The 21,670-nt window shown below is 41.5% G+C and overlaps 1 protein-coding gene across 6 annotated transcripts in view; it reads left to right on the top strand.

The window, feature by feature from the left end:
• Positions 1-21,670, top strand: part of SLC25A13 (solute carrier family 25 member 13) — a 240,920-nt gene that overhangs the window by 112,144 nt on the left and 107,106 nt on the right. For all 6 annotated transcript variants that reach the window (XR_014066092.1, XM_081531535.1, XM_081531534.1 and 3 more), the window contains exons 5-8: positions 1,778-1,917; positions 18,313-18,459; positions 20,366-20,504; positions 21,496-21,589. Coding sequence is in view for 5 of the 6 variants with exons in the window: in XM_081531535.1 (XP_081387661.1) it covers positions 1,778-1,917; positions 18,313-18,459; positions 20,366-20,504; positions 21,496-21,589 (520 nt within the window). In the remaining variant the exon portion in view is untranslated. The remainder of the gene's footprint in view (positions 1-1,777; positions 1,918-18,312; positions 18,460-20,365; positions 20,505-21,495; positions 21,590-21,670) is intronic.

Genomic DNA, 21,670 nt, shown 5'->3' with positions numbered 1-21,670 from the left:
ACCGACTCGATGGACATGAGTTTGAGCAAACTCCCGGAGCTGGTGATGGATAGGGAAGCCTGGCGTACTGCAGTCCATGGGGTCACAAAGAGTCGGACACGGCTGAGTGACTGAACTGAACTGACTGAATGTAGGATCTTCCTGGACAAGGGATCATACCCATGTCTCTGCATTGGCAGGCAGATTCTTTACCACTGAGCCACCAGTGGCTCAATTCTTAAATCTCAATTCTAGTTTCACTTCATTTTCTTATGTCCTGGCTCTCTCTCTCTTTTCCTCTGTCTCTTTTTTCTCCCTAAAGTAGAGAAACAGAATAAATGCAAAGAAATTGAGGGTTACACTTAAAAAGTTTTTATTTTATTGTCCTCATCAGGGCCAGCCTGAGGTTTTCCTCCATCTTTTATAAAATTTATGTCCGACATAATTCTGATTTTACTGCCTCCTCCTTGCAAATACACACCCAATCTTATGCTGATGGCAGCACTACTGTTTCTTCATGGCAAGACTTAAAAACTCTCTGGAAACTTTAAAAGCATGGAATAAAAACTTGTGGGTGTAAGGGGGGTTGGAACTAGGAAATTTGGGGGAATCAGTGGAAATACATGCCAAAGTTTTTGGCACCCTTTAGAGAACGAAAGAATTTACTTCTTTTTTTCTTTTTTAAAATAGTTGCAAGGGGAAAAAAAACAAGGTAGCAGGCACAGTTTGCTCATAAAAGTGAGCAGGTTTGGTAGATACATTTAAAGATGTGAAGGCCAGGACAAATCCAGTTATGTAATTTGTGTCCCTGTACCCTCCAGGCATACACTCTTGTTGGAAGGTGGGGAGACTAGTAAATAAAAACATGAAGCTTTAGAAAAGTAGGGTTTTTTGTATCATTTTTCTGTTCTCTGCCAGTCCTCTTACAGTTTTGTCTTTTAAGTTTTTTTATTTATAAGTGTTATTTGCTCAGTTTTGTCTAACGCTTTGCTTCCCCATGGATTGTAGCCCACCAGGCTCTTGTGTCCATGGAATTCTCCAGGCAAAAATATTGGAGTAGGTTGCCATTTCCTTCTCCCAACCCAGGGATTGAACCTGGATCTCCTGCATTGCAGGCAGATTCTTTACCATCTGAGCTACTGGGAAAACCCCAGTAGAGGCTAAAAAGAGAGAGAGAGTCAGTATGTGTCAAGCCAGAGTGTTCGGGATAAAGTTACAGGATTGGACTGTTGGTGCTCTTTCCCATTCCCTTTAAGCATGGCCTGGTGAACAGTGGAACGTTTTAAAACTCTTTAAGTTTTAGTGCTGTTGAATATATGCTTGAAGGTTTATATCTGATTTCCAAGTCCTCAAAAACATTTTAATAGCTTGATAAGGAGGGCTATATTTAAGAGTTGTATCATGTTCTCAGTGTTTCTTTATGAAAGTGTATGCTTCCTGCCACTGAAGACTGATTTATATTTTCTGTGCCTAGAAAATAATATTTGTTGAAACAAAACAGATAATGATATGAGATTTAGCTTATTAATGCTGGCCTGCTGCTGCCTTTAGGCCTTTTTGTGTTTGTGTGACTTCTTGATTTTTTCTGTTTTATTGGATGGGATTGTTTACTTCTACTTTGTTAGATTCCTACATCTATTTCTGCCATGATTTTAAAATCTGTGTTTTTAAAGTGAAGTTACTTTTTATATGAAGAATGTAGCAATATGCATTTAATAACAGGTTTTAGAAGAAAGTACCTGATTTGCTTTGTTTTAATCTGCTTTGTTGTAATCAAGCTTTCTTTTTCTCTCTTCAGAGGACGTGAAGCAAGTTTTTGGACAGACCACAATTCATCAACATATTCCATTTAACTGGGATTCAGAATTTGTGCAACTACACTTTGGAAAAGAAAGAAAAAGACACCTGACATATGCAGAATTCACTCAGTTTTTACTGGTGAGTCTAGCTCTTGTAAAAAGTTAAAAAGAGTAAATGAATAAATAAAACTAGGGTCCCAATCCAAATTTGCTAACCCTGGCCAAACCATCCTATTTGGAAGTATTTCTTCGTTAGTATGTAGAAACTATAGGGTTAAACAGGCTCTGACACACTCTGTAGAACCATTTCATGCTTAAATGGAATACACTCTGAGGACCCAGGAAATTAAGTGATCTGCTGAAAGGTTATATAAGTCAGGAGGGGCGAGTTAGAACCTGAACTCTGGGCTTATGACTGGTTCCACCACTGTGTCCATGCTAAGTCACTCAGTTGTGTCTCTTTGTGACCCTATGGACCATAGCCTGCCAGGGTCCTCTGTCCATGGAATTCTCCAGGCAAGAATATTGGAGTGGGTTGCTATTTCCTACTCCTGGGGAAAAGATCCTGGGGATCTTCCCCACCCAGGGATTGAACCCGCATCTGTTACCTCTGCAATGGCAGGCGAGTTTGACTTCTTGGCTTATGACTGGTTCCACTACTACTTACTAATAATTTTGTTATCCCTTGAGAAATGGACAGATGTCATCATCAGCATCTAACTGTAGAATTATTTGCCTATTATAGACAAGACATTGGATCTAAAACTTGACTGCATACTGGAATCACCTGGGGAGTCTTAAAAACTATTATCGTTTTGGTCCCCCACCTCTAGAGATTAGATTCTGTGTGTGAGGTGTGTGTTTGTGTCTGTGGTGAAGGACAGAGAGAGACTCCAAGGGGCTTGGCCCTTGGAGTCTTTTGAGGCACTTCTGTTGTGCAGCCAAGTGTGAGAAACACTGCTCCAGGGCACATGCTATCCATAGCTGGGGTTCAGCTCTGTGGGAGTTGTCTGCATTTCTGGCATGCTGCTCGGTCCAATCCCTCCTGCCTTTCTCTGTTCACTTCCCCCTTTGGGATAATTTCACTGGGCCACTGATGATGCTAACAGAAGACTCATAACAAAATATGACCACAGTTTAGTTTTCCTCCCAAAGTGTAAAATGGTGTTAATTCTGATATTGTTTAGTCACTAGAGATCAATATCTGTATAATATGTACGTCTATGTGATAAACCACTCTTTCAGATTTTTTTGTGTTTGTTTTGTTTCTCTAACAATTTAATTTTATTTGTATATTATTAAATATTGACGTAACGTTTAAAAGATTTGCTTAAAAGAATTGGTTTGCTGTGTTTTAATTCTGGGTCCTCAGGAAAAATTTGCCAAGGAGATCATCTTTTTCTTTTTTTAATTGAAGTGTAGTTAATGTACAGTGTTGTTAGGTTAGTTTTAGGTGTACTCTCTAGTGGTTTGATATTTGCATACATTATGCAGTGGCCACCATGATACATCTAGTAACATGTAGTTACATGTAGTAACAAAGTTATTACAATGTTGACCATAACCCTCATGTTGTATATGACATTGTCATGGCTTATTGGTTTTTATTACTGGAGGTTTACAGCTCTCTTACTTTACATCACCTATTTCATCCCACCCCAACCCCCACCTCCCCCAATCCACCTCCTCAAGCCACCTTCTCTTCTTTGTCATTAGTAACATTAGCAGTGGGTATGGCAGTGGGTTTCTTGATACCTCTGTTTCCTTTGTGCCTAAGACCTTGCCAGAATCACGAGGAGTGGTTGGAAGCACAGCTGTTGGGCGGAGGTGGAGGGCCCAAGGGCACACGTATGCTGTGCTATGTAACCATTCAGTCAGCATTTTGTGGTCTCCATTCTTAGGCACCAGCATTTATAACTGGCTGACTTTCATAGGTACTTTCTCTTTTTGACTTTTACATGCATCATTATGATATATAGAATTTGTTACACTTTTTAGTTTGTTTTTATTTTCCCGGCCTCTGAAAATGTAAAACAAGATTTATTAAACACGCTTTTGTATATTTTTTAAAAAACGTGTTAATATCTATGAATTCCTGTTTGCAGTTCTGTGTAAACATAAACCTGCTTAAATAACTCAGGTGGAGATGGCATGTGAGTTGTTAGGTTTGTGCTGTTGTTTACACAAGACATCATGCGCAGTAGGAGGTGGTATTCATTTTGATGAGGAATAATTGCGATAATGCTATTGAGACAAATGCCTCCAATTGACTTTATGGAATACAGCCTAATTAACTTTTAGGCTTAATGGGATGTTAGCAATAGTAAGGATGATCACCTTTCCCTTTAAGCAAGTATCAATTATGTGGACTCGTGAGTCAGCTATAAGCCACCCAGATTCTTCTGGGCGTTCCTCAAGATATGGACGAGCCAGAGGCAAAGATGAGATGACTCTGGTGTTACTGACTAGGTGTCCAGCTGCAGCTTGCAGGCATTCACTCGTATTTGACTCCATTCTCTATGTAATGGTGAATGCACTCATCCCTCAGTGTCCTTCATGGGGTGATTTTGACTTCGTAGCGAGATTACAAGTGCTAAACTTTCACTAGGTTAAGATGATTTAGGTAGATAATTTGGGCCTTGCTTTGTATTCCACTCCAAGCCCAGATTTAAAAGAATTAATGTGTGTGTCATGATAGACTTGATATAAATGCTAGTGCATTACCAGTTTTGATGTCTGCTATCTGGTCTCTCTCCCACTGCCCCCACTCAGATGCTTCCTTTGAAGTCTTTTCTGAATGACCTCAACTTTAAATAGTTTGTTCTTTTGGACTCTTTTCTGGATTAAGGGAGCTTCCTTGGTAGCTCAGACGGTTAAGCGTCTGCCTACAATGCGGGAGACCCAGGTTCGATCTCTGGGTTAGGAAGATCCCCTGGAGAAGGAAATGGCAACCCACTCCAGTACTCTTGCCTGGAAAATCTCATGGATGGAGGAGCCTCGTAAGCTACAGTCCATGGGGTTGCAAAGAGTCAGACACAACTGAGCGACTTCACTTCACTTCTGGATTAAGGGAACTTCTTAAAGAAGTGAGTTTTAGGGCGCTTGCTGTGTTAAGCATGATGCCTGCCTTTCTGCTCTGGGGCAGGTTATAGAAACACAGGCACCAGCTCCTGGGCTGGTGCCCGGGTCTTGAAAGAACTGCCACCATGCATGCCCCTGCTTGTCATCTGAGGAGGAAGAGGAGCAACTGTGGGGTCAGCTGAGAAGTGCTTGTGGCTTCAAGGAGCCTGTGGTCAACACCAGTCAGCCCCTGGAGGTCCTGGACGGTAGCTTGGATTGGTTTCAGCTAACTCAGCCTCATGCTCTGTTGTGTTATCTGTGCTTATATATGTGCTCATGTTTGTGCCCAGTGGGCAGTGCTGTTCTTTGCAAGGTCAGTTATTTAACCCCCTTCGTTTAAAAAATATTTTGCTATGTGGAAGCAGGTGTGGGTTTGTTACAGGCCACCATGTGACTGTGAGGACTCCATGTGTTCACATGCTCATCCGGGTATTGTCTGAGGTGGTGCTGGGCATGGGCATGGGTTGAATGCTGAGCTGGCCTGTTGTTTTCTGTCACAAAGTGGCGAATCAGTTTGATAAACTTTGAAGTAAATTTGCCTTGTTTGTTCAGTTCCGTCATTCAGTCGTGTCCAGCTCTTTGCCACCCCATGGACTGCAGCACACTAGGCTTCCCTGTCCATCACCAGCTCCCAAAGCCTGCTCAGACTCATGTCCATTGAGTTGGTGATGCCATCCAACCATCTCATCCTCTGTCATCCCCTTCTCCTCCTGCCTTCAATCTTTTTCTGTATCATTTAGGCAAAGTACAAAGCCTCATTTGTACTTTGTATCTAAATGATAGCATTGAAGCAAGTAGCAGAGATGCAAAGCCTCCTACCTAGTCTTGTTCCTCAAGATGGGGAAGGATTTCAGAAGGGAGTATGGCTACAGCCCACCCTTGAGACTGTTGCATCCACTGCTGCTATTTTTTTATGCCTGGTTCTATCATCTCTAGTTAACTGCATGAGTGATGGTGTGTGCGTGTGAATGTGAATATAGTTTTATTTATTTATTTTTGGCTGCACTGGGTCTTCGTTGCTGTGTGGGCTTTCTCTACTTGCAGTGAGCAGGGACTCATGTCTGGTTGCAGTGTGCTGGCCTCTCATTGCTGTGGCTTCTCTTGTTATGGAGCACCGATTCAAGGTGTGCAGGCTTCAGGAGATGTAGCACATGGGCTTAGTTGCTCCATGGCATGTGGGATCTTCCCAGCCCAGGGATTGAACCTGTGTCCCCTGGATTGAAAAGTGGATTCCTAACCACTGGAATTCCTAATTCCCTGGAACACCAGGGAAGCCCATGAATATAGTTTTTTATATGGGTATGTATGTGTGGATTTTAGAATAGTCTATATGCATTTCCAACATCTCTTTCCTCTCAGCTCTTAGGGCAAAGCTGTAATTTTATGATTATGAGTTGAAAAATGGATTTTTAATATACTGAAAGCAGTATATTTAGAAAACAGTTCAGATGAATTTTTGTGTCCTGTACCTGATGGAACTCCTGTTCATAAATGATATTAGCATAGAATTCTCTACCTTGTTTGGAAGTATATGTGTGATTGTTACTTGCATGGAACAATCCACCCAATTCAAGAAATATTTGCTGGGGATGTAGGATTTGTCAAGAGGCTTTGTGCAAAAGACTCCAAGGAGACTATGGCTTTTACTTTAGAGTCTCTTAGCAGGGGATGGCGGAGTCTAGTGGGCTGCTGCCTATGGGGCTGCACAGAGTCGGACACAACTGAAGTGACTTAGCAGCAGCAGCAGGTGTGATTGAGCATCTTTTCATGTGCCTATTGCTACTTGTATATTTTCTTTGGAGACATATCTGCTGAAATCCATCACCCCCTTTCTTATTGGGTGGGAGTTGTAGGCAACTGTGAGCACAGAGGGAAAGGAAGACCGTTAAGCTTTTCTGCCAAATAATTGTGTAGAGTTGGCAGTGAGAGTCACTCAAAAAAAAAAAAAAAAAAGGAATAATAGTAACAATCTTTGTAATTTATGAAGTGCTTTTTTAAAATATTCTGTTTCTAATAATAACATCCCCAATACCCTGAGAGGTAACAATCATTATCCCCTATTATATACAAAAGAATAAACAGACTCTAGGGCAAAATTTTGCATTGCAGGTAGTTTTATTGGGAAATGCTCATAGCTTTCATTGGGTTCCCAAAGGAATATCTCCAAAGAGTGCAGAACAACTGTTCTGGAGCTTAACTTCTTCCATAAGATCACAGACATGTGAGGAATTAAACAATATGGTGCCATTACACTCCACCGTACTGTCTCCAGGGCTGTGGCTATGAAGTTAGCTTCTGTTCCTGGAGGGGCCACGTCTCTTAATAGGGATGTACAGTCATGCATTATTGGACATTTAGGATTCTTGATCCCTGCCCATTAATTGCCAGATATGATGATAAAGCCATAGTAGGTTGCATGTTACTGTTGTTTCCAGTTACTTTTTTCCTTTCTTGGCCTCACTGCACAGCTTGTGGGATCTTAGTTCCCTGACCAGGGATTGAACCTAGGCCCTGGCCATGAAAGCACAAAGTCTTACCCACTGGACCACCATGGAATTCCCTCCAGTTACTTTTTGATAGTGTTTTATAATCATGTGTATATCTTTAATGTCAATAACCGCAGATATGCAGATGACACCACCCTTATGGCAGAAAGCGAAGAACTAAAGAGCCTCTTGATGAAAGTGAAAGAGGAGAGTGAAAAAGTTGGCTTGAAGCTCAACATTCAGAAAACTAAGATCATGGCATCTGGTCCCATCACTTCATGGCAAATAGATGGGGAAACAGTGGCTGACTTTATTTTTCTGGGCTCCAAAATCACTTCAGATGGTGATTCCAGCCATGAAATTAAAAGATGCTTACTCCTTGGAAGGAAAGTTATGACCAACCTAGACAGCATATTAAAAAGCAGAGACATTACTTTGTCAAAAAAGGTCCGTCTAGTCAAGGCTATGGTTTTTCCAGTAGGCATGTATGGATGTGAGAGTTGGACTATAAAGAAAGCTGAGAGCCAAAGAATTGGTGCTTTTGAACTGTGGTGTTGGAGAAGACTCTTGAGAGTCCCTTGGACTGCAAGAAGATCCAACCAGTCCATCCTAAAGGAGATCAGTCCTGGATGTTCATTGGAAGGACTGATGCTGAAGCTGAAACTCCAATACTTTGGCCACCTGATGCGAAGAGCTGACTCATTTGAAAAGACCTTGATGCTGGGAAAGATTGAGGGTGGGAGGAGAAGGGGATGACAGAGGATGAGATGGCTGGATGGCATCACCGACTCAATAGACATGAGTTTGGGTAAACTCTGGGAGTTGGTGATGGACAGGGAGGCCTTGCTTGCTGTGGTTCATGGGATTGCAAAGAGTCGGACATGACTGAGCAACTGAACTGAACTGAATTACAATTTAAAAATAATCTGCACATAGGAGTTTCTAACAGCTCCTGTCTCCGAGTTATCTTGGGTTGCTCCCCATTGTGAAATACTTGTTAACTAGAAAGCTGTTGCTTGTTAACTACTTCTCCTATAGCATTTTCCAACTTGGCGAGTGCTTTGGCTTTTGTTGGTCTTTACAGTCACTTTAGGTGTTGAGCAGTGGCTACTGTTTCTGTATGAAAGGTGAACACATAGAAGCATGGTGGAGTTTTCTTAGTTTGTTCAAGATGAGACAGGTGGAACACTAGTTGGTTTTAATTTTCCTAAATCTCTAGCAGTGTTTTCAAATTTTACATAAATTTTTTTCTGAAGTGATTATTTTAAAAGACTGCACCCTGGGCCTCTGTCCGCACAAGAGTTTGATTCAGTAGGTCTGGACAGGGCCTAAGAAGTTGCCTTTCAGACAAGCATCCTGAATTGTGATGTCCCAGATGGTCCGAGGGCCACACACTGAGAAACGTTGATCTAGATGACAAAACTCTGACCATTTAAAAGCAGAGTCTGGTGTTCAGGTCTCATCCTAAGGTTGATGGGGAGCTCAGAGAGGCAGACACGATCAGGTTGGTGTTTCAGAAGGATCACTCTGGCTATTGTGTGAAAAATCAAGTGGAGAGTACTGTGATGGAGAGAGGGAGACTAGCTGGCCACTTTCCAGTATAACAGTTGGTAACAGTGATGAGCTGAAGAAGATGGGTTTCAAGAAAAATTAAAGGGATGGACCTGACCAAGCTTGGTGATTTGTTAGGATGGGGACAGGTAGGCATATACATAACTCATAGTTCTCTCCTGTATTTTAGGCTTTGAGCAAATGGAAGGATGGTGGTGATTTACTGAGGTTGGGGGCAACGGGGGACAGGATGGAGGGCATGTGGATGAAGGGCTGTTAGGAGCACTTTGCACATAGTCACCAGTGACTTGTGTGCGGTTGAGTTGTTTCCACCTCATCCTCCGTTCCTTGGAGTTAGGATCTCATAGGAGCCCTATTGATGGCCCCACAGACCTGGGCATTTCCAAGAAAATTCTTTTTCCTTCATTTCACGGAGACAGGACATTTCTTTGTTTCTAGAGACCTTCCTCCTCTTGCTGTAGGAAGAGGACTCATTCAGAAATTGGTAGAGAGACCAGCTATTAGTGTCAGGATTCCATTTGTTAGCAAAGAAATGGGATAGCTGACTTAGGAGAGAGGGGGACTAATAATTCTTTCTGATGTCGTCTCATCAAATAGAGTTTAGGAATGAAGTTCTCTTACCCAGCAGAAAGCCTTCATCATGAGGGTATGAATGTTTTACCATAACTTTATTCAGGTCCTCCTTTTGTCAGAAGGATGGTGACACCAGGAGAGGTGATTCATAGTTGGTGGAGCTAGGACTAGAACCTAGGATTCAGAGCTGTGTCTTGTGTCCCAGATCAGCCATTCATATTCCTAAAAGCCTTTGTTTTCAGATCACATGAGCCCCAAGATAGCTTTGTTAGATGCCAAAGCATATTCATGCAAATAACACAACTGAACAATTTTGGTTCTTTGTTAAATCAAATTGACCAGTATTTTGGCTTATGGGTCAGCATGGCATACAGATCAACCCAAGTCTTTTGTGTGAAATGGGCATTTTGGTCCTAGAGAGCAGAGTTCTGAAAGTCGGCTGCTCCCAAGTCCTTCTTGAGGCCAGAGTTTCAGGGCTCCTAGTCAGATGTTTTTCATCATAGGTTTGCGACTGTGTATGTCAGTATATACTATTTCAAGGCAAAACTTTCAGCACAATAGGCTATCCTGTTAAAAAAGAAATTGTTCCCCCTGCTACTACTCTAACATCACCACCAAACAAAAGAAACATAACCTTCAACCATGGCAAGATCAAGTTCTCAAGCTTTGGAACTGAAAGAGCATTTCAGGTGTTAACAAAAAATAATCCTTTGTAAGTAGGACTTGCTGAAGCCACGATTGTTTCAACCATTTAGTGGACCACTAACCAAGTCTTTGCTTAGGATTGAGTAACCCAAGCCATTTGTGCCTCCCCTGGCTCCCCTAGCTTGCCATCTGTATTAATTAAAATATCTAGACCATGGATCTTTAGTAGCCAGAGACCATGATTATATTTGCATTTTTAACACGCATGTGCTCTTTATGTTGATTTTAAGTTGGACCAGATGGGATCTGCCATACGGCTTTGGTACTGCTTCGTAAATACAGCACCCCTTGATGATCCAAGATGCTAACGTTGATGATCTAAGTAGCTAACGTTGTTTTGCTCTCAGCTTTTCTAAGAGATGAGATCGTGTTTTGTGTCCACATAGCAACCACCGCTGGCTTGGCAGTGGGTGACAAGAGGTGTGTGAAGAGCCTGGTCACTTGGAGATTTAGATGCAGGACTAATTTCACTCACTCTGCACTTTCTGCTCTCTGGCCAGAGGAAATCAGAATTCACTGTGCTGTTGTGTCCATGGCGTTTGTCAGCTTGCTGTTCTGTGGAGTGGCCTGTTGTGCAGGCTTTTACAGTAACATCCTGGTGAAAATGAACACACCATACGGCTGTTACCCACTGTGAAGGTTAACGTTGAATCAGAAGAGCCAGGAAATTGAGATGGAAAAGCTCTGTGTTTGGTTGCCGCCAAGGTGTTGCTGTGTGGGCGGTGCCACATGCCAAATAATTACTGCTTCTTAAGACCCTTTTTTTATTTTTATTTTTTTTTAAGGCACTTTTAAAGTCTGAGGCCCCACCCAGTGAAATGGGGATAAAATTTCACCCCAAACTCTGGAAGTCTGACTGCATAGGCTGAATGTGGGCAGCACAGAAAAATGTTGCAAATGGGAACAACTACTTTCTCTACCTGTTCCGTTGCCAGGTTCTCTTTTTTATTCAGTTTAAAAATACACGGATTTTTATTTTAACTAGAATTTTTTTCCTCTGAGTTAGCACAGGATTATGAAAATGATACTTACATATTAAATGGTACAGGTCCTGATACTTGATGTAATATAGAATTTATTTGAAATAGAGAAAAATGATACCATATTTTGTAAGCAAACCTTCTTTACACCTTTTTATTCCTCATTTTCATAAATAATTACCTGCATTTTCCTCAGAATTCTCATACCACCACTTTCAGAAGGAGTTTTTTTGATCTTAACAGTATAAATTTGATACAAATCCTTGTTGTTAGTCCCTGTTTTTATTAAAGTTTTAGATATTTATTTTTAACTTCAAAACTGTACAGAACACAAAAATGCAAAGGGGCCTTTTTCTGACCCCCGCCCTTTGGTTCCTATTGTTCAAGTTGAAGCACAAACTTATGTGTCTGAATAGAAGTAGAGAGAATTTCTGCATTCAAAATATACCCAATTGAAAATTGGAGATTATTAAGGAAATGACAGGCCTGAACTATTAGAAGCATAAATGTTAAACCAAAAGTGGTATAACCCCTACATATGTGTATTTTTGTACAGCTAGCAGTTTTGTAAAGTTTGATTTTTTTTCCCCCCTTCCAATAGTATACTGAATGGTTGTGTTGAAGTTGCTGGAAGCTGCTAGAGTAGAAGGCGAATCCATTAATCATTATGCACCAGAAGAGAGGGAACAGAAAATAGTTCACTGGCAAATGTAAAGAAAAATGGAGACTCCTTTCACGTGCAGGAGTAGGACTGCCTTAGAGGCAGCAGTCCAGCTGTGTGCTGTTGCGGCCTTCTGGCCTTAGATGAAGGAGCCCCCTTTCTCTTCACAGTCCTTCCTGGCTCCATCAGCAGCATTTAGGAAGCACCCCATGGCCTGTTACTGATAAGAGCCCTCTCTCTCCATAGAGCTGTCTTCACCCCAGCTCTCTGGGTTTTCCACAGGGTCTCAGGCCCTCAGATTTATCGTCTGTACTCATTTAGGTATTGGTTCTATTTTTGTCATCTGCCCACTCTTTCTGTGTATCCTAGGATGATCTCATCTGTTGGTACAACTTTTTTTTTCTTTTTTCTTTTCTTCTTATTTTTGGTAGGCCTTCTCCTAGAAGGAACAGGAAGTCCGTGAAGGTTAAGAATATGGCTCTGGAGCCAGACCACTCCGCTGCGTATCCAGCTTCACCCTTGGTGTCATGTGACCCTCAGCTGCCCTTTACTTTGTTTTTCCATCTACAAAATGGAGGTGATGGGCAGCCCCACTGTAAAAAGTTATTGAGATGAAGAAGTAGGAAAATGCAACTGTCCGTGAAGTATAACCTAATAACAGTAAACATAGTCTCTTGGGGCATTTTTCCTCTAAGATTCTGTTGTCTGCATTTCCCAGATTTATACTTCGACACATGCCTCTGATTTTTTTTGGTTTCTGCTTAACTTTTATTTATAACTTAAGCTCATCTCACTCCAGGTTTCTCCTCATGGTCAATGACCTCATCTCTTTCCCCTGAAGCATTTTCTTTTGTGGCAGATTCTCCCATTCTCCAAGGTGAGAATTCTTTAAGAAACTCTTGTTCTATTTTTAGATATGAATCACCACCCAAACTTTTCTTAAAATCTCTTTTCCAGTTATCTGTCCACATCACTTATGATCCCCTTACTAAGGTTTTGCCCAAGGCAGTGTAAGTTAGTGGTTAAAATCTCAGTTTTGGAATCCAATAATATCTTGGTGTAGAGAGCAAAGCCTGGCTTCCTCCTCACTGTGTGACTTTGGACTAGTAACTTAACCTCCATGAGCTTCAGGTGCCTCTGGGAGATGAAGATGTTATTACTTTACAGATTATTGTGAAACTTGAATGAAATACTGTCTCTGAAGTTCTTGGCAGAGCTCCCAGCTTTCAGCTGTTTCTGTCACCCTCTGCCCTAACTGGTTTTCATCTCTCTGTCCCTCTTGCTAGTTCAGAATAATTTAGCAGAACCGCTGTTCCTTACTAGGGATTTTTTTGAAAGACTCCAAAGTACTTATATTGGAAGGGATTGGAGGTTTTTAAACCATTCACTTTGACCAAAATTAATGCTCCTTTTTATGAAGTGCCTATTGCACATGACGTCTAGTTTTTACCACCCTGTATGGTACGGTGTTGCTGGGGCTCTAAGATACAAATACAGCTCCCTAAGCCCTGCCGACTTGGAGTGCTGCGACTTAGACTTGAGCTCTGCCCATTCCAGTCCCAAACTTAAGATTTTTATCATCATAACATCTTGCTTCCACAACCTCTTGTATTAAATAAAGGTAAATTAAAATAAATTCTTTGACATGTGTTTCTCAGCCAGTAGTTGGACAGATATTTCCAGTGACTGGGAACCTGCTGTTTTGCAAGGTAGCCCATATTCAGCCCATTGCTGAATAGTTATGCAGGTTAAATACCTCTATACTTTGTGCCAAAACCTGATCCCTCTGTTTTCTCTCTACTGATTTTCTTTCTTTTTTTCTTTTGTAAAACGCAGAGAGGCAATCTAACTTCTTTTTACCTGGTAGCCCTTTAAACTGTTAAATATTTGAATGTAACTATTGCTTCTCCCATTGTTCTCCCCTCTCCCGCACACAGGAGGAGTTGATCCATTCTGGCCCCTTTCATTTGTAAATGACCAGTAGCTACCCGTGCTCTGCACACCATGCATCCCAAAAGCTTTCCATCCCAGCCTTACCCTTCTGGATTCAGATATGTCCAGCCCTCACTGAATAGGGCTAGGTTTTCCTTCATCAGCTGTAGAGGTGCCAGAGGAGAACTTAGAAGTTACTCTGCCACGAGTAGCGAGCCTGGCTTTGTTTCAAAGGTCGTTCATTCTTGAATTCAGTACTTATAGAGGACCTGTGTTAGCTCCCCCAGGCCTCCATATTGATCTTTCTCCTCCTCAGTCTTCTGCTTGTGTGCAAGGTTGGGAGAAGGCCTTGTAGATGTGGTTTCTCTCTTCCAGGTTCTCTGCTGTTGTCAGGAAGACAGCTGTGGCAATTGCGAGCACATCAAAGACTTTTGCCGTAATGAAAAATTTTCGGAAATTCTCTTGTTTTTTCGTGAAAGTTGGCAACAGAAAAATCTAGAGCCTTAGAATAATTTAAAAGCAAATTGAAAGCTCATCCTCTCATAACTATGAAGACTCCCAAGTGTCAGATAGTATTTTATAATCAGGTTCCTGAGAGCAGCACCATCCAGGCTCCCATGCAGTCTAGTGTGGTATGAGGAGCAAGGTCAGGGCAGTGGGACCTGGGCTTGAAGTCCAGCTTTGCTGCTTCCTGTCAGTGAGACCTCCGTTTCCTCATCTACTGCAGTAAGGTTAATAGTGGTTCCTAAATAGTGGTTCACAGGGTTGCTGTGAACATTAAGTGAGTCTATTACTACAGAGTACTTTAGAACAATCTGGCAGGTAATGCATGCTCACAAAATGCTGTTACTGTCGCTGTTTTATTGTTTGAGGTAATAGTTTTCATTTCTTTACCTAGAACAAGAAACAGTCATGACATAAACAGATGTTCTTCAGAAGGCAGCCCCCATGTTCAGTAAGCTACTTTTAAGTTTAGGGAAACACATAGCTAGACGTTTTTACTATTTCCTACTATTAATAAAGAACTGCATGATCTGCCTTCATGTTTTTCATGGAATTTATAGTGTTCCCAGTCTCTCAAGAACTGTTGGAAATGCGTTCTCAAGTTCTTTGTTAGGGTTAAAAGTGCTTTCTTCTCCAATGATTGCGGGGTCCCTGCTGCTTACAATTAATCGAGCACCAAAGTGCATGGTGATGGTGTTCGTCCACATCACCAGTGCACCCCCGTCCTGTAATGGGAGCATCAGCCCCCATGTGGGTGTCTGTTTCCCAGTTCAAGATTCCGGACAGGTTGATCTCAATGTGGTGGCTTCCTGCTCTCTGAGGAGGGGGAGTGGCCAGGGAAAGTGATACTGTTTTGGATATAATGATCTGAGGATCCCAAAGACTATTTTAGTTATAAACTAGGGGAAGTGGTAAATAACTGAACACACGTTCTGGTATTGTCGAGAGTAATCTTGGCTTATGATAGTTTTAGCAGTGGGTATGGCAATTCAAAGACTCTGTTCATTTACTCTCAATTGAATACATACTGTGGTCATTTTTCACTACAGGATGTTTAACAGTTGGTTTCATCCTTCCTCATAAATTGGAGACACTTGTACAGAGGACCCCTTTTTGTTCAATACCTTGTAATTTCTTCACTCAATTGGTTTTATACAATTTCACATCACTGATAATACATCTATAGTTTATTGAGTGCCTGCTATATCTAAAGCATTCTGCCCACGCCACAAGGAGGATGAGCAGGACACAGCAAGGTGGGGGAAAGACAGGAATGCAAACAACTGATTATAATGTAGGATGGAATAAGACAAGTGTTATAATTGAGGGTCACGCAGGAGACCATGTGATCAGATCAGTTATTTTCAGTTAGGAGGCCTGGTAATATTTACCTAAGTGGTGGCATTTGAGCCATCAAGTAGGAGGATTTCAGGAGCTAGAGAAGAAGGCTACGGTTCGCACCAGGTGGAGGAAAGAGTGTGGACAAAGGCCTGGGTGTGTGGAAGGTCTGGCTGGACTGGCCATGGGTACTGGAGACCGGACTGAGAGTAACGCCTTGTAGCGTCTCAAGAATCTTGCTTTGGAGACAGATCTTTATGATGAAAGGTTTCGGGCAAGGGTGGTGGGAGTCAGGTTTGAGATGCGTAAAGGCAGCTGTTGATGTGTGCAAGGGGCATGCAGAGATCAGAGAGAGTGCCAGACTGAAAAGTTGGGCTCACGGTGGCCATTCAGCCATGTTCTGAGGAGGACCTGAACGCGTGGTGTCAGGAGTGAAAAGGAAAAGATGCATTTGAGTGAACTTTCAAAGGTCTAAGTGACTTAATTTAGTAACTGGTTTACTCTGAGGAAAAGAAGCTTGAAGAATTGAAAATGACAGGTTTCTAGGGTAGATGACCAGGAAAACAAGATGCTAATAATGAAGTTTGGAACATAGGAGAGAGACCAGATTTGAGGGCTGGGTGGGGGACAACCAACAGCGTGTTGAGTGACGTGGAATTTTATGGCCTTTACAAGATACCCTATGGGTAGATTCTCTAAGCTGCCAGGAGTTCTGGTGCAGAAGATAGGAGTGAGAGACTTGGATCTGGGAATCAAGACCCATGAGAGGTCTTACAAGAAGACCTAGGGAGGGGAGTTCTTTGCAGAGGAAAGTTGATTCAGGACCTGAGGAAGAGGGCTGATTGGTGCCTCCCATTTAAGGAGTGAGTGGAAGAGGCACTAGAAAGGTTAGGTCCCAGGCAAGAGTTCCCACAGGGATGGGCCTGGCCAACACTGGCAGATGGTATAACCGAAAAGAGGCTTTTCAATAGACTTAGAACTCTGATTCTTATTATTGTTTTGTCTTTAAAGAGGTTTTATTGTAGACACTTTCTACTATTGTAGACACACACAAAAGTAAAGGTAAGGGTATAATGACCTACCATGTTCACACTCCAGCTTCTATCATTTCCAGTATTTATTAATTCCTCAGTATCATCTAATAAAACTTATTAAACTTCAAATAATTTAATGTCCTCAAAACCCTCATCCATGATGCCTTTTCATTTCGTCGCGATGAGATCTCGCTCCAAGGGCCCATTTGGGAAATGGACAGAGTGTTGTGAGGAAGAGTCGCTGCAGGAGGAATGTGCCTCCTACATGGCACACGCTGAGTTGTGATGGGAGGCTGTGTTTTACTGTGTGTATACGCTTACCTCTGGGAATATCAAAAGAAATCTTAAGAATGGGCTCTCTATCCATAGATCATATGAATTAAAACATATATCCAGCGGCACTGGTGCAGTTTGGCCATCTCTGACCCACATACCATCCAGTTCCTAATTTCAGAGCATTGGTCCTCAGTTAAGACATGAGGCCCTCTCTGAAGACATTCTTGATTGCCATGGCCTTGGGGGAAAGGGGCTGTGGTATCTGGTGAAAAGAGGGTAGGAATGCACAGAAGAGCCCACATAACAAAGGCTTCACCCACCCCCAGATACCAGTAATGTAGAGGACTAGCATCTTCCGGAGCAGAACCACCCTTTTCAATCTGTCATTACATCACGTGTTTGTGAACCAAGTTACCATTAAGAATTTTTCCCTCTTCTTTGAGGAGAGGTTAATGTCCTTTTAACTGGCTTTCCTTTCATCATTTGCATTACCTGAGCAGGGTTTGGCCAGATCATTGAGTGTGTGCTTAGTTGCTCAGTTGTGTTCCACTCTTTGCAAGCCCATGGACTGTAGCCTTCCAGGCTCCTGTGTCCATGGGGATTCTCCAGGCAAGTATACTGCAGTGGGTTGGCCATGGCCTCCTCCAGGGGATCTTCCCAACCCAGGAATCGAACCCAGGTCTCATGCATTGCAGGCAGTGCATGCACTGGCATCTGAACCACCAGGGAAGCCCTCTTTGAGCCTACCAAGCCTCATTCTAGTTTTTATTTTCCTCGTGTCTTTGGACTCGAACAGAAGTGATTTGGTTTCTTTGGGTAAGAGATTTAAGGGGGAGGGGGGATGTACTTTCTCAAGACATATTCACCAGTCTGAGCAGTTTCCTCTTTGGAAGAAGATAATAACTTGGGGATGCTATTGAACAAGTGTGGTGCTCAGTAATTCAAGATATAATGTCTGTTTCTTCACCCTGATTTGAAATTGAACAGTCATTTATAGTAACTGAGAAATACAACTAATTTCACCTTTTTTTTTTCCCCAGACTTTAAGCTTTTTATTTTGTATTGGGTTATAGCTAATTAACAATGTTGTGATATATGCGTTAGTTGCTCTGTCACGTCCAACTCTTTGCAACCTCATGGACTGTATGTAGCCCATCCAGGCCAGAATACTGGAGTGGGTTGCCATTTCCTCCTCCATGGGATCTTCCTGACCCAGGGATTGAACCCTGGTCTTCTGCATTGCAGGTAGATTCTTTACCATCTGAGCCACCAGGGAAGCCAATGTGGTGATAGTTTCAGGTGAACAGCAAAGGAATCCAGCTATACATATACATGTACCTTCTTTATTTGTAGGAAATACAACTGGAACATGCAAAGCAAGCCTTTGTTCAAAGGGACAATGCCAGGACTGGAAAAGTCACAGCCATTGACTTCCGAGATATCATGGTCACCATTCGTCCTCACGTGTTGACACCTTTTGTAGAAGAATGTCTAGTAGCAGTAAGTAGGGGGTGTTTTTTTTTGTTTTTTTTTTTTAATTTTTAATGGAGTATACTTTAATTTACAATGTTGTCCTCATTTTAGGTATACAGCAGAGGTAATCAGCTACACATATTTGTGTATCAACTCTTTTTAAGAGTCTATTCCCATAGAGGTCATTATAGAATATTGAGTAGTGTTCCCTATGCTGTGCAATAGGTCTTTATTATCTCTTTTATGTATAGTAGTGTGTCTATATCAATTCCAATCTCCCAATGTATGTCTCCCCCTAAGTTGTAACTTGCCCTAATGAAATAATGTATTCTATCTGGCCTAAGCTCAGTAAAGAAGGAATTGTGAGAACAAGTCTTATAAATCATGTAGAGTTTTTTTCTGTTTAAGCACTGACATTTTCTTATTTGCTCAATGGTATTGCATCCATTACCAAAGTTACAGAAAGTGCTTTGTCAGTGTTAGTGGGTATCTTAATATGTTACCTGGATAGTATGGAATATCTTAAAGAAATGTATTAACTAGGCTTTTTTCTAAAAAGGAAAAACAGCTATATAATTGCATATTAGTTTGCTTTATATTTTGAGATATGTCAAATGCTTGTCTTCACTTTTACAAGTTCTCCAAGGAAAAGTATTTAAAAACAAAAAAAAGTGCACATAGATGTATTTGGGAAGTCGACAGAATAGCAACTCTAAGCCTTGGGTTCGGTCACTCATGCAGCCTGTGTGTTGAGGCAACAGTGGCCCGGGTGGTGGGCAGGTCTCTGCTGTCCTCTCTGGAGCTTCTCTTCTAGTGAGTGTCCAGCTACTCTTCTCGCCCACGGGCCCTGAGGGTGTCCTGGAGCATTCCATGGAGGTGGTCCCCAAGCCTTGGTCACGGAGCTTAAGAATCATCAGGGATTGTTATTAAAAATGCATATTCTGAGGTCTTTTCTAGGCCTAGCTTTTCATTTTTCCTCTTTGTTTTCACTGGTCCCTCTTTTTGAAGATAATGGTATTCTAATAAGGCCTTCCTGCTCTGGCACTCCAGCTCCTTTTCTTGGTTCTTCCCTTCCCTAGCCCAATCTAAACTCTCATGTCAGCTATTTCAAATGTTTACGAAGTGGAGATTTATGTGGTTGTTACCTTATAAAGAAGTGCTTTCCTAATAAAAATATTTTGACTTGTTAGGGAAGGGTAGAATTTGAAACCCCAAACTGAAGTTCCATTTATAATGGACATGCTGTCTATTTCCCTTATCCCCGTGAAGAAATATGGTTTCTTACAAGTTCTGATTATCAAGAGTTCTGGCCAGTCTTAACCCCCATCAAAGCATGTGACATCTCATAATTTTATCATAATGTGCTTGTTTGCTGGAAATCCTACCAATGCAAAGTATGTACATAAATGATTATTTATTACTACTTATAAGTGACATGACAAATCATGATATAAATGTTAGATTAACCACTTCTCATAGCATGTTGTGTTGGTATAAAAGTTTTGCATGTATAAGTATACACATGTGGGCATGTGTATAATGCAGTTTTTTGCATGTCTAAGCTTTTAAGAATTGCTCATTAGATGAAATAAACAAACTTATAAAACATTTCCAATGGAAATTTGAACTCTGTAAATTACTACTGGTCCTGTTGTTATAATCCTACATGTGTATTTATTTAGTTTTCTAGGACCTGTGTGTGGAGAGTACAAGTTCTGGTCATGATTAGTTGCAGTTACTTTTAAAATCATTTATAGCTTTTTTTTTTTCTTTTAATGTGAAAGAAAAATACTTCTGGCCACTTTTTGCTATACATGCTTTTTTGATTACTTCCAAAACTAGCATTTGATATACGTGCTTCTGAATCTTCTTCATTCTATAAATCCTTTGTTTATTTTTCTTCTCCCCCCCTCTTATTTTCAACTTATTTGAGGCTGCTGGAGGTACAACGTCCCATCAAGTTAGTTTCTCCTATTTTAATGGATTTAACTCTCTCCTGAACAACATGGAACTCATTAGAAAGATCTACAGCACTCTGGCTGGCAACAGGAAAGATGTAGAGGTGACTAAGGGTGAGTGCGACTAAATCTGAATTCTTGCCTGCAAGTATCTTGGTGAAGTATTATTAGAGGGAAGAAGACAACCAAAAGTTTATGTTACAGAGTTTTCTATCCATGGTTTTCTATCTCATTGACACATACTAACCATTTGGTACTTGTGTGTTCTCCACTCTTTGAAACAAATGAAACAATCTTCAGCACATTTTAAATAAATCCAAGGCCTTCTTTGAATGAGGGAACCATGTGAAGTTTCTTGCATGTGTGCTGAGCCTCTTCAGTCGTGTCCCACTCTGTAATGCTATGGGCCATAGCCCACCAGGCTCCTCTGTCCATGGGATTCTCCAGGCAGGAATACTGGAGTGGGTTGCCATTTCCTCCTCCAGGGGATCCTTCCTACCCAGGGATCGAACCCATGTCTCTTACGTCTGCCTGCATTGGTAAGCAGGTTCTTTATCACTAGTGCCATCTGGGAAGCCCCCAAAGTTTCTTAAACTGACATCCTAAACTAAACTGACATCCTCTAAAATGACCTTCAAAAGTACACAAGGAATTCTTAAACTTATACTGCTGACAGTGTGTGTTGATCGACAATCTTTGATCAAGATATCAGCACTTTGATGGGATTTTTCTTTTTTAAACAAGAATTCCCTTTGGAATTCCACAGCTTCATTAATATTATATCCTGGGACCTATGTGTATAGAGTTTCATATCTCCTTCCTGGTTTTCCCTAACTTACAATTTGAATGGCTTCCTATGTCATTTATTCAAAGCCTTCAGGTGGCACCAACCTTTTAAAGTCACTATTAGAGCAAGCATTCTGCACACTCTTTCCAGATGAATGAAAGAACTGCAAAAATCCTTACCCTATTTGGATTGACTTGAATTCTGTGACTGTTAATAATAAACGTTGGTGATGTTCGCTCATTCCAGGGCCTTGAGTTAATGCTGCTTTAGTGGCTATTCCTTCTTGAATCTTTCCCTTTTAACTCTTTTTCCATACAGAGGAGTTTGTTCTGGCAGCTCAGAAATTTGGTCAGGTTACACCCATGGAAGTTGACATCTTGTTTCAGTTAGCAGATTTATATGAGCCACGGGGGTAAGTTGGCCTTTTTTTCTTTTAATTAGCTTAATAAAGGGAGGTTAGGAGGTGGGAGTAGGAGGAGGGCAGCAAACCTGG

This window comes from Giraffa tippelskirchi, chromosome 10, assembly GCF_054371585.1.
Source record: "Giraffa tippelskirchi isolate mGirTip1 chromosome 10, T2T-mGirTip1v1.2.pri, whole genome shotgun sequence".
NCBI lineage: Eukaryota > Metazoa > Chordata > Mammalia > Artiodactyla > Giraffidae > Giraffa > Giraffa tippelskirchi.
This window is presented reverse-complemented; position numbering and strand designations above follow the sequence as displayed.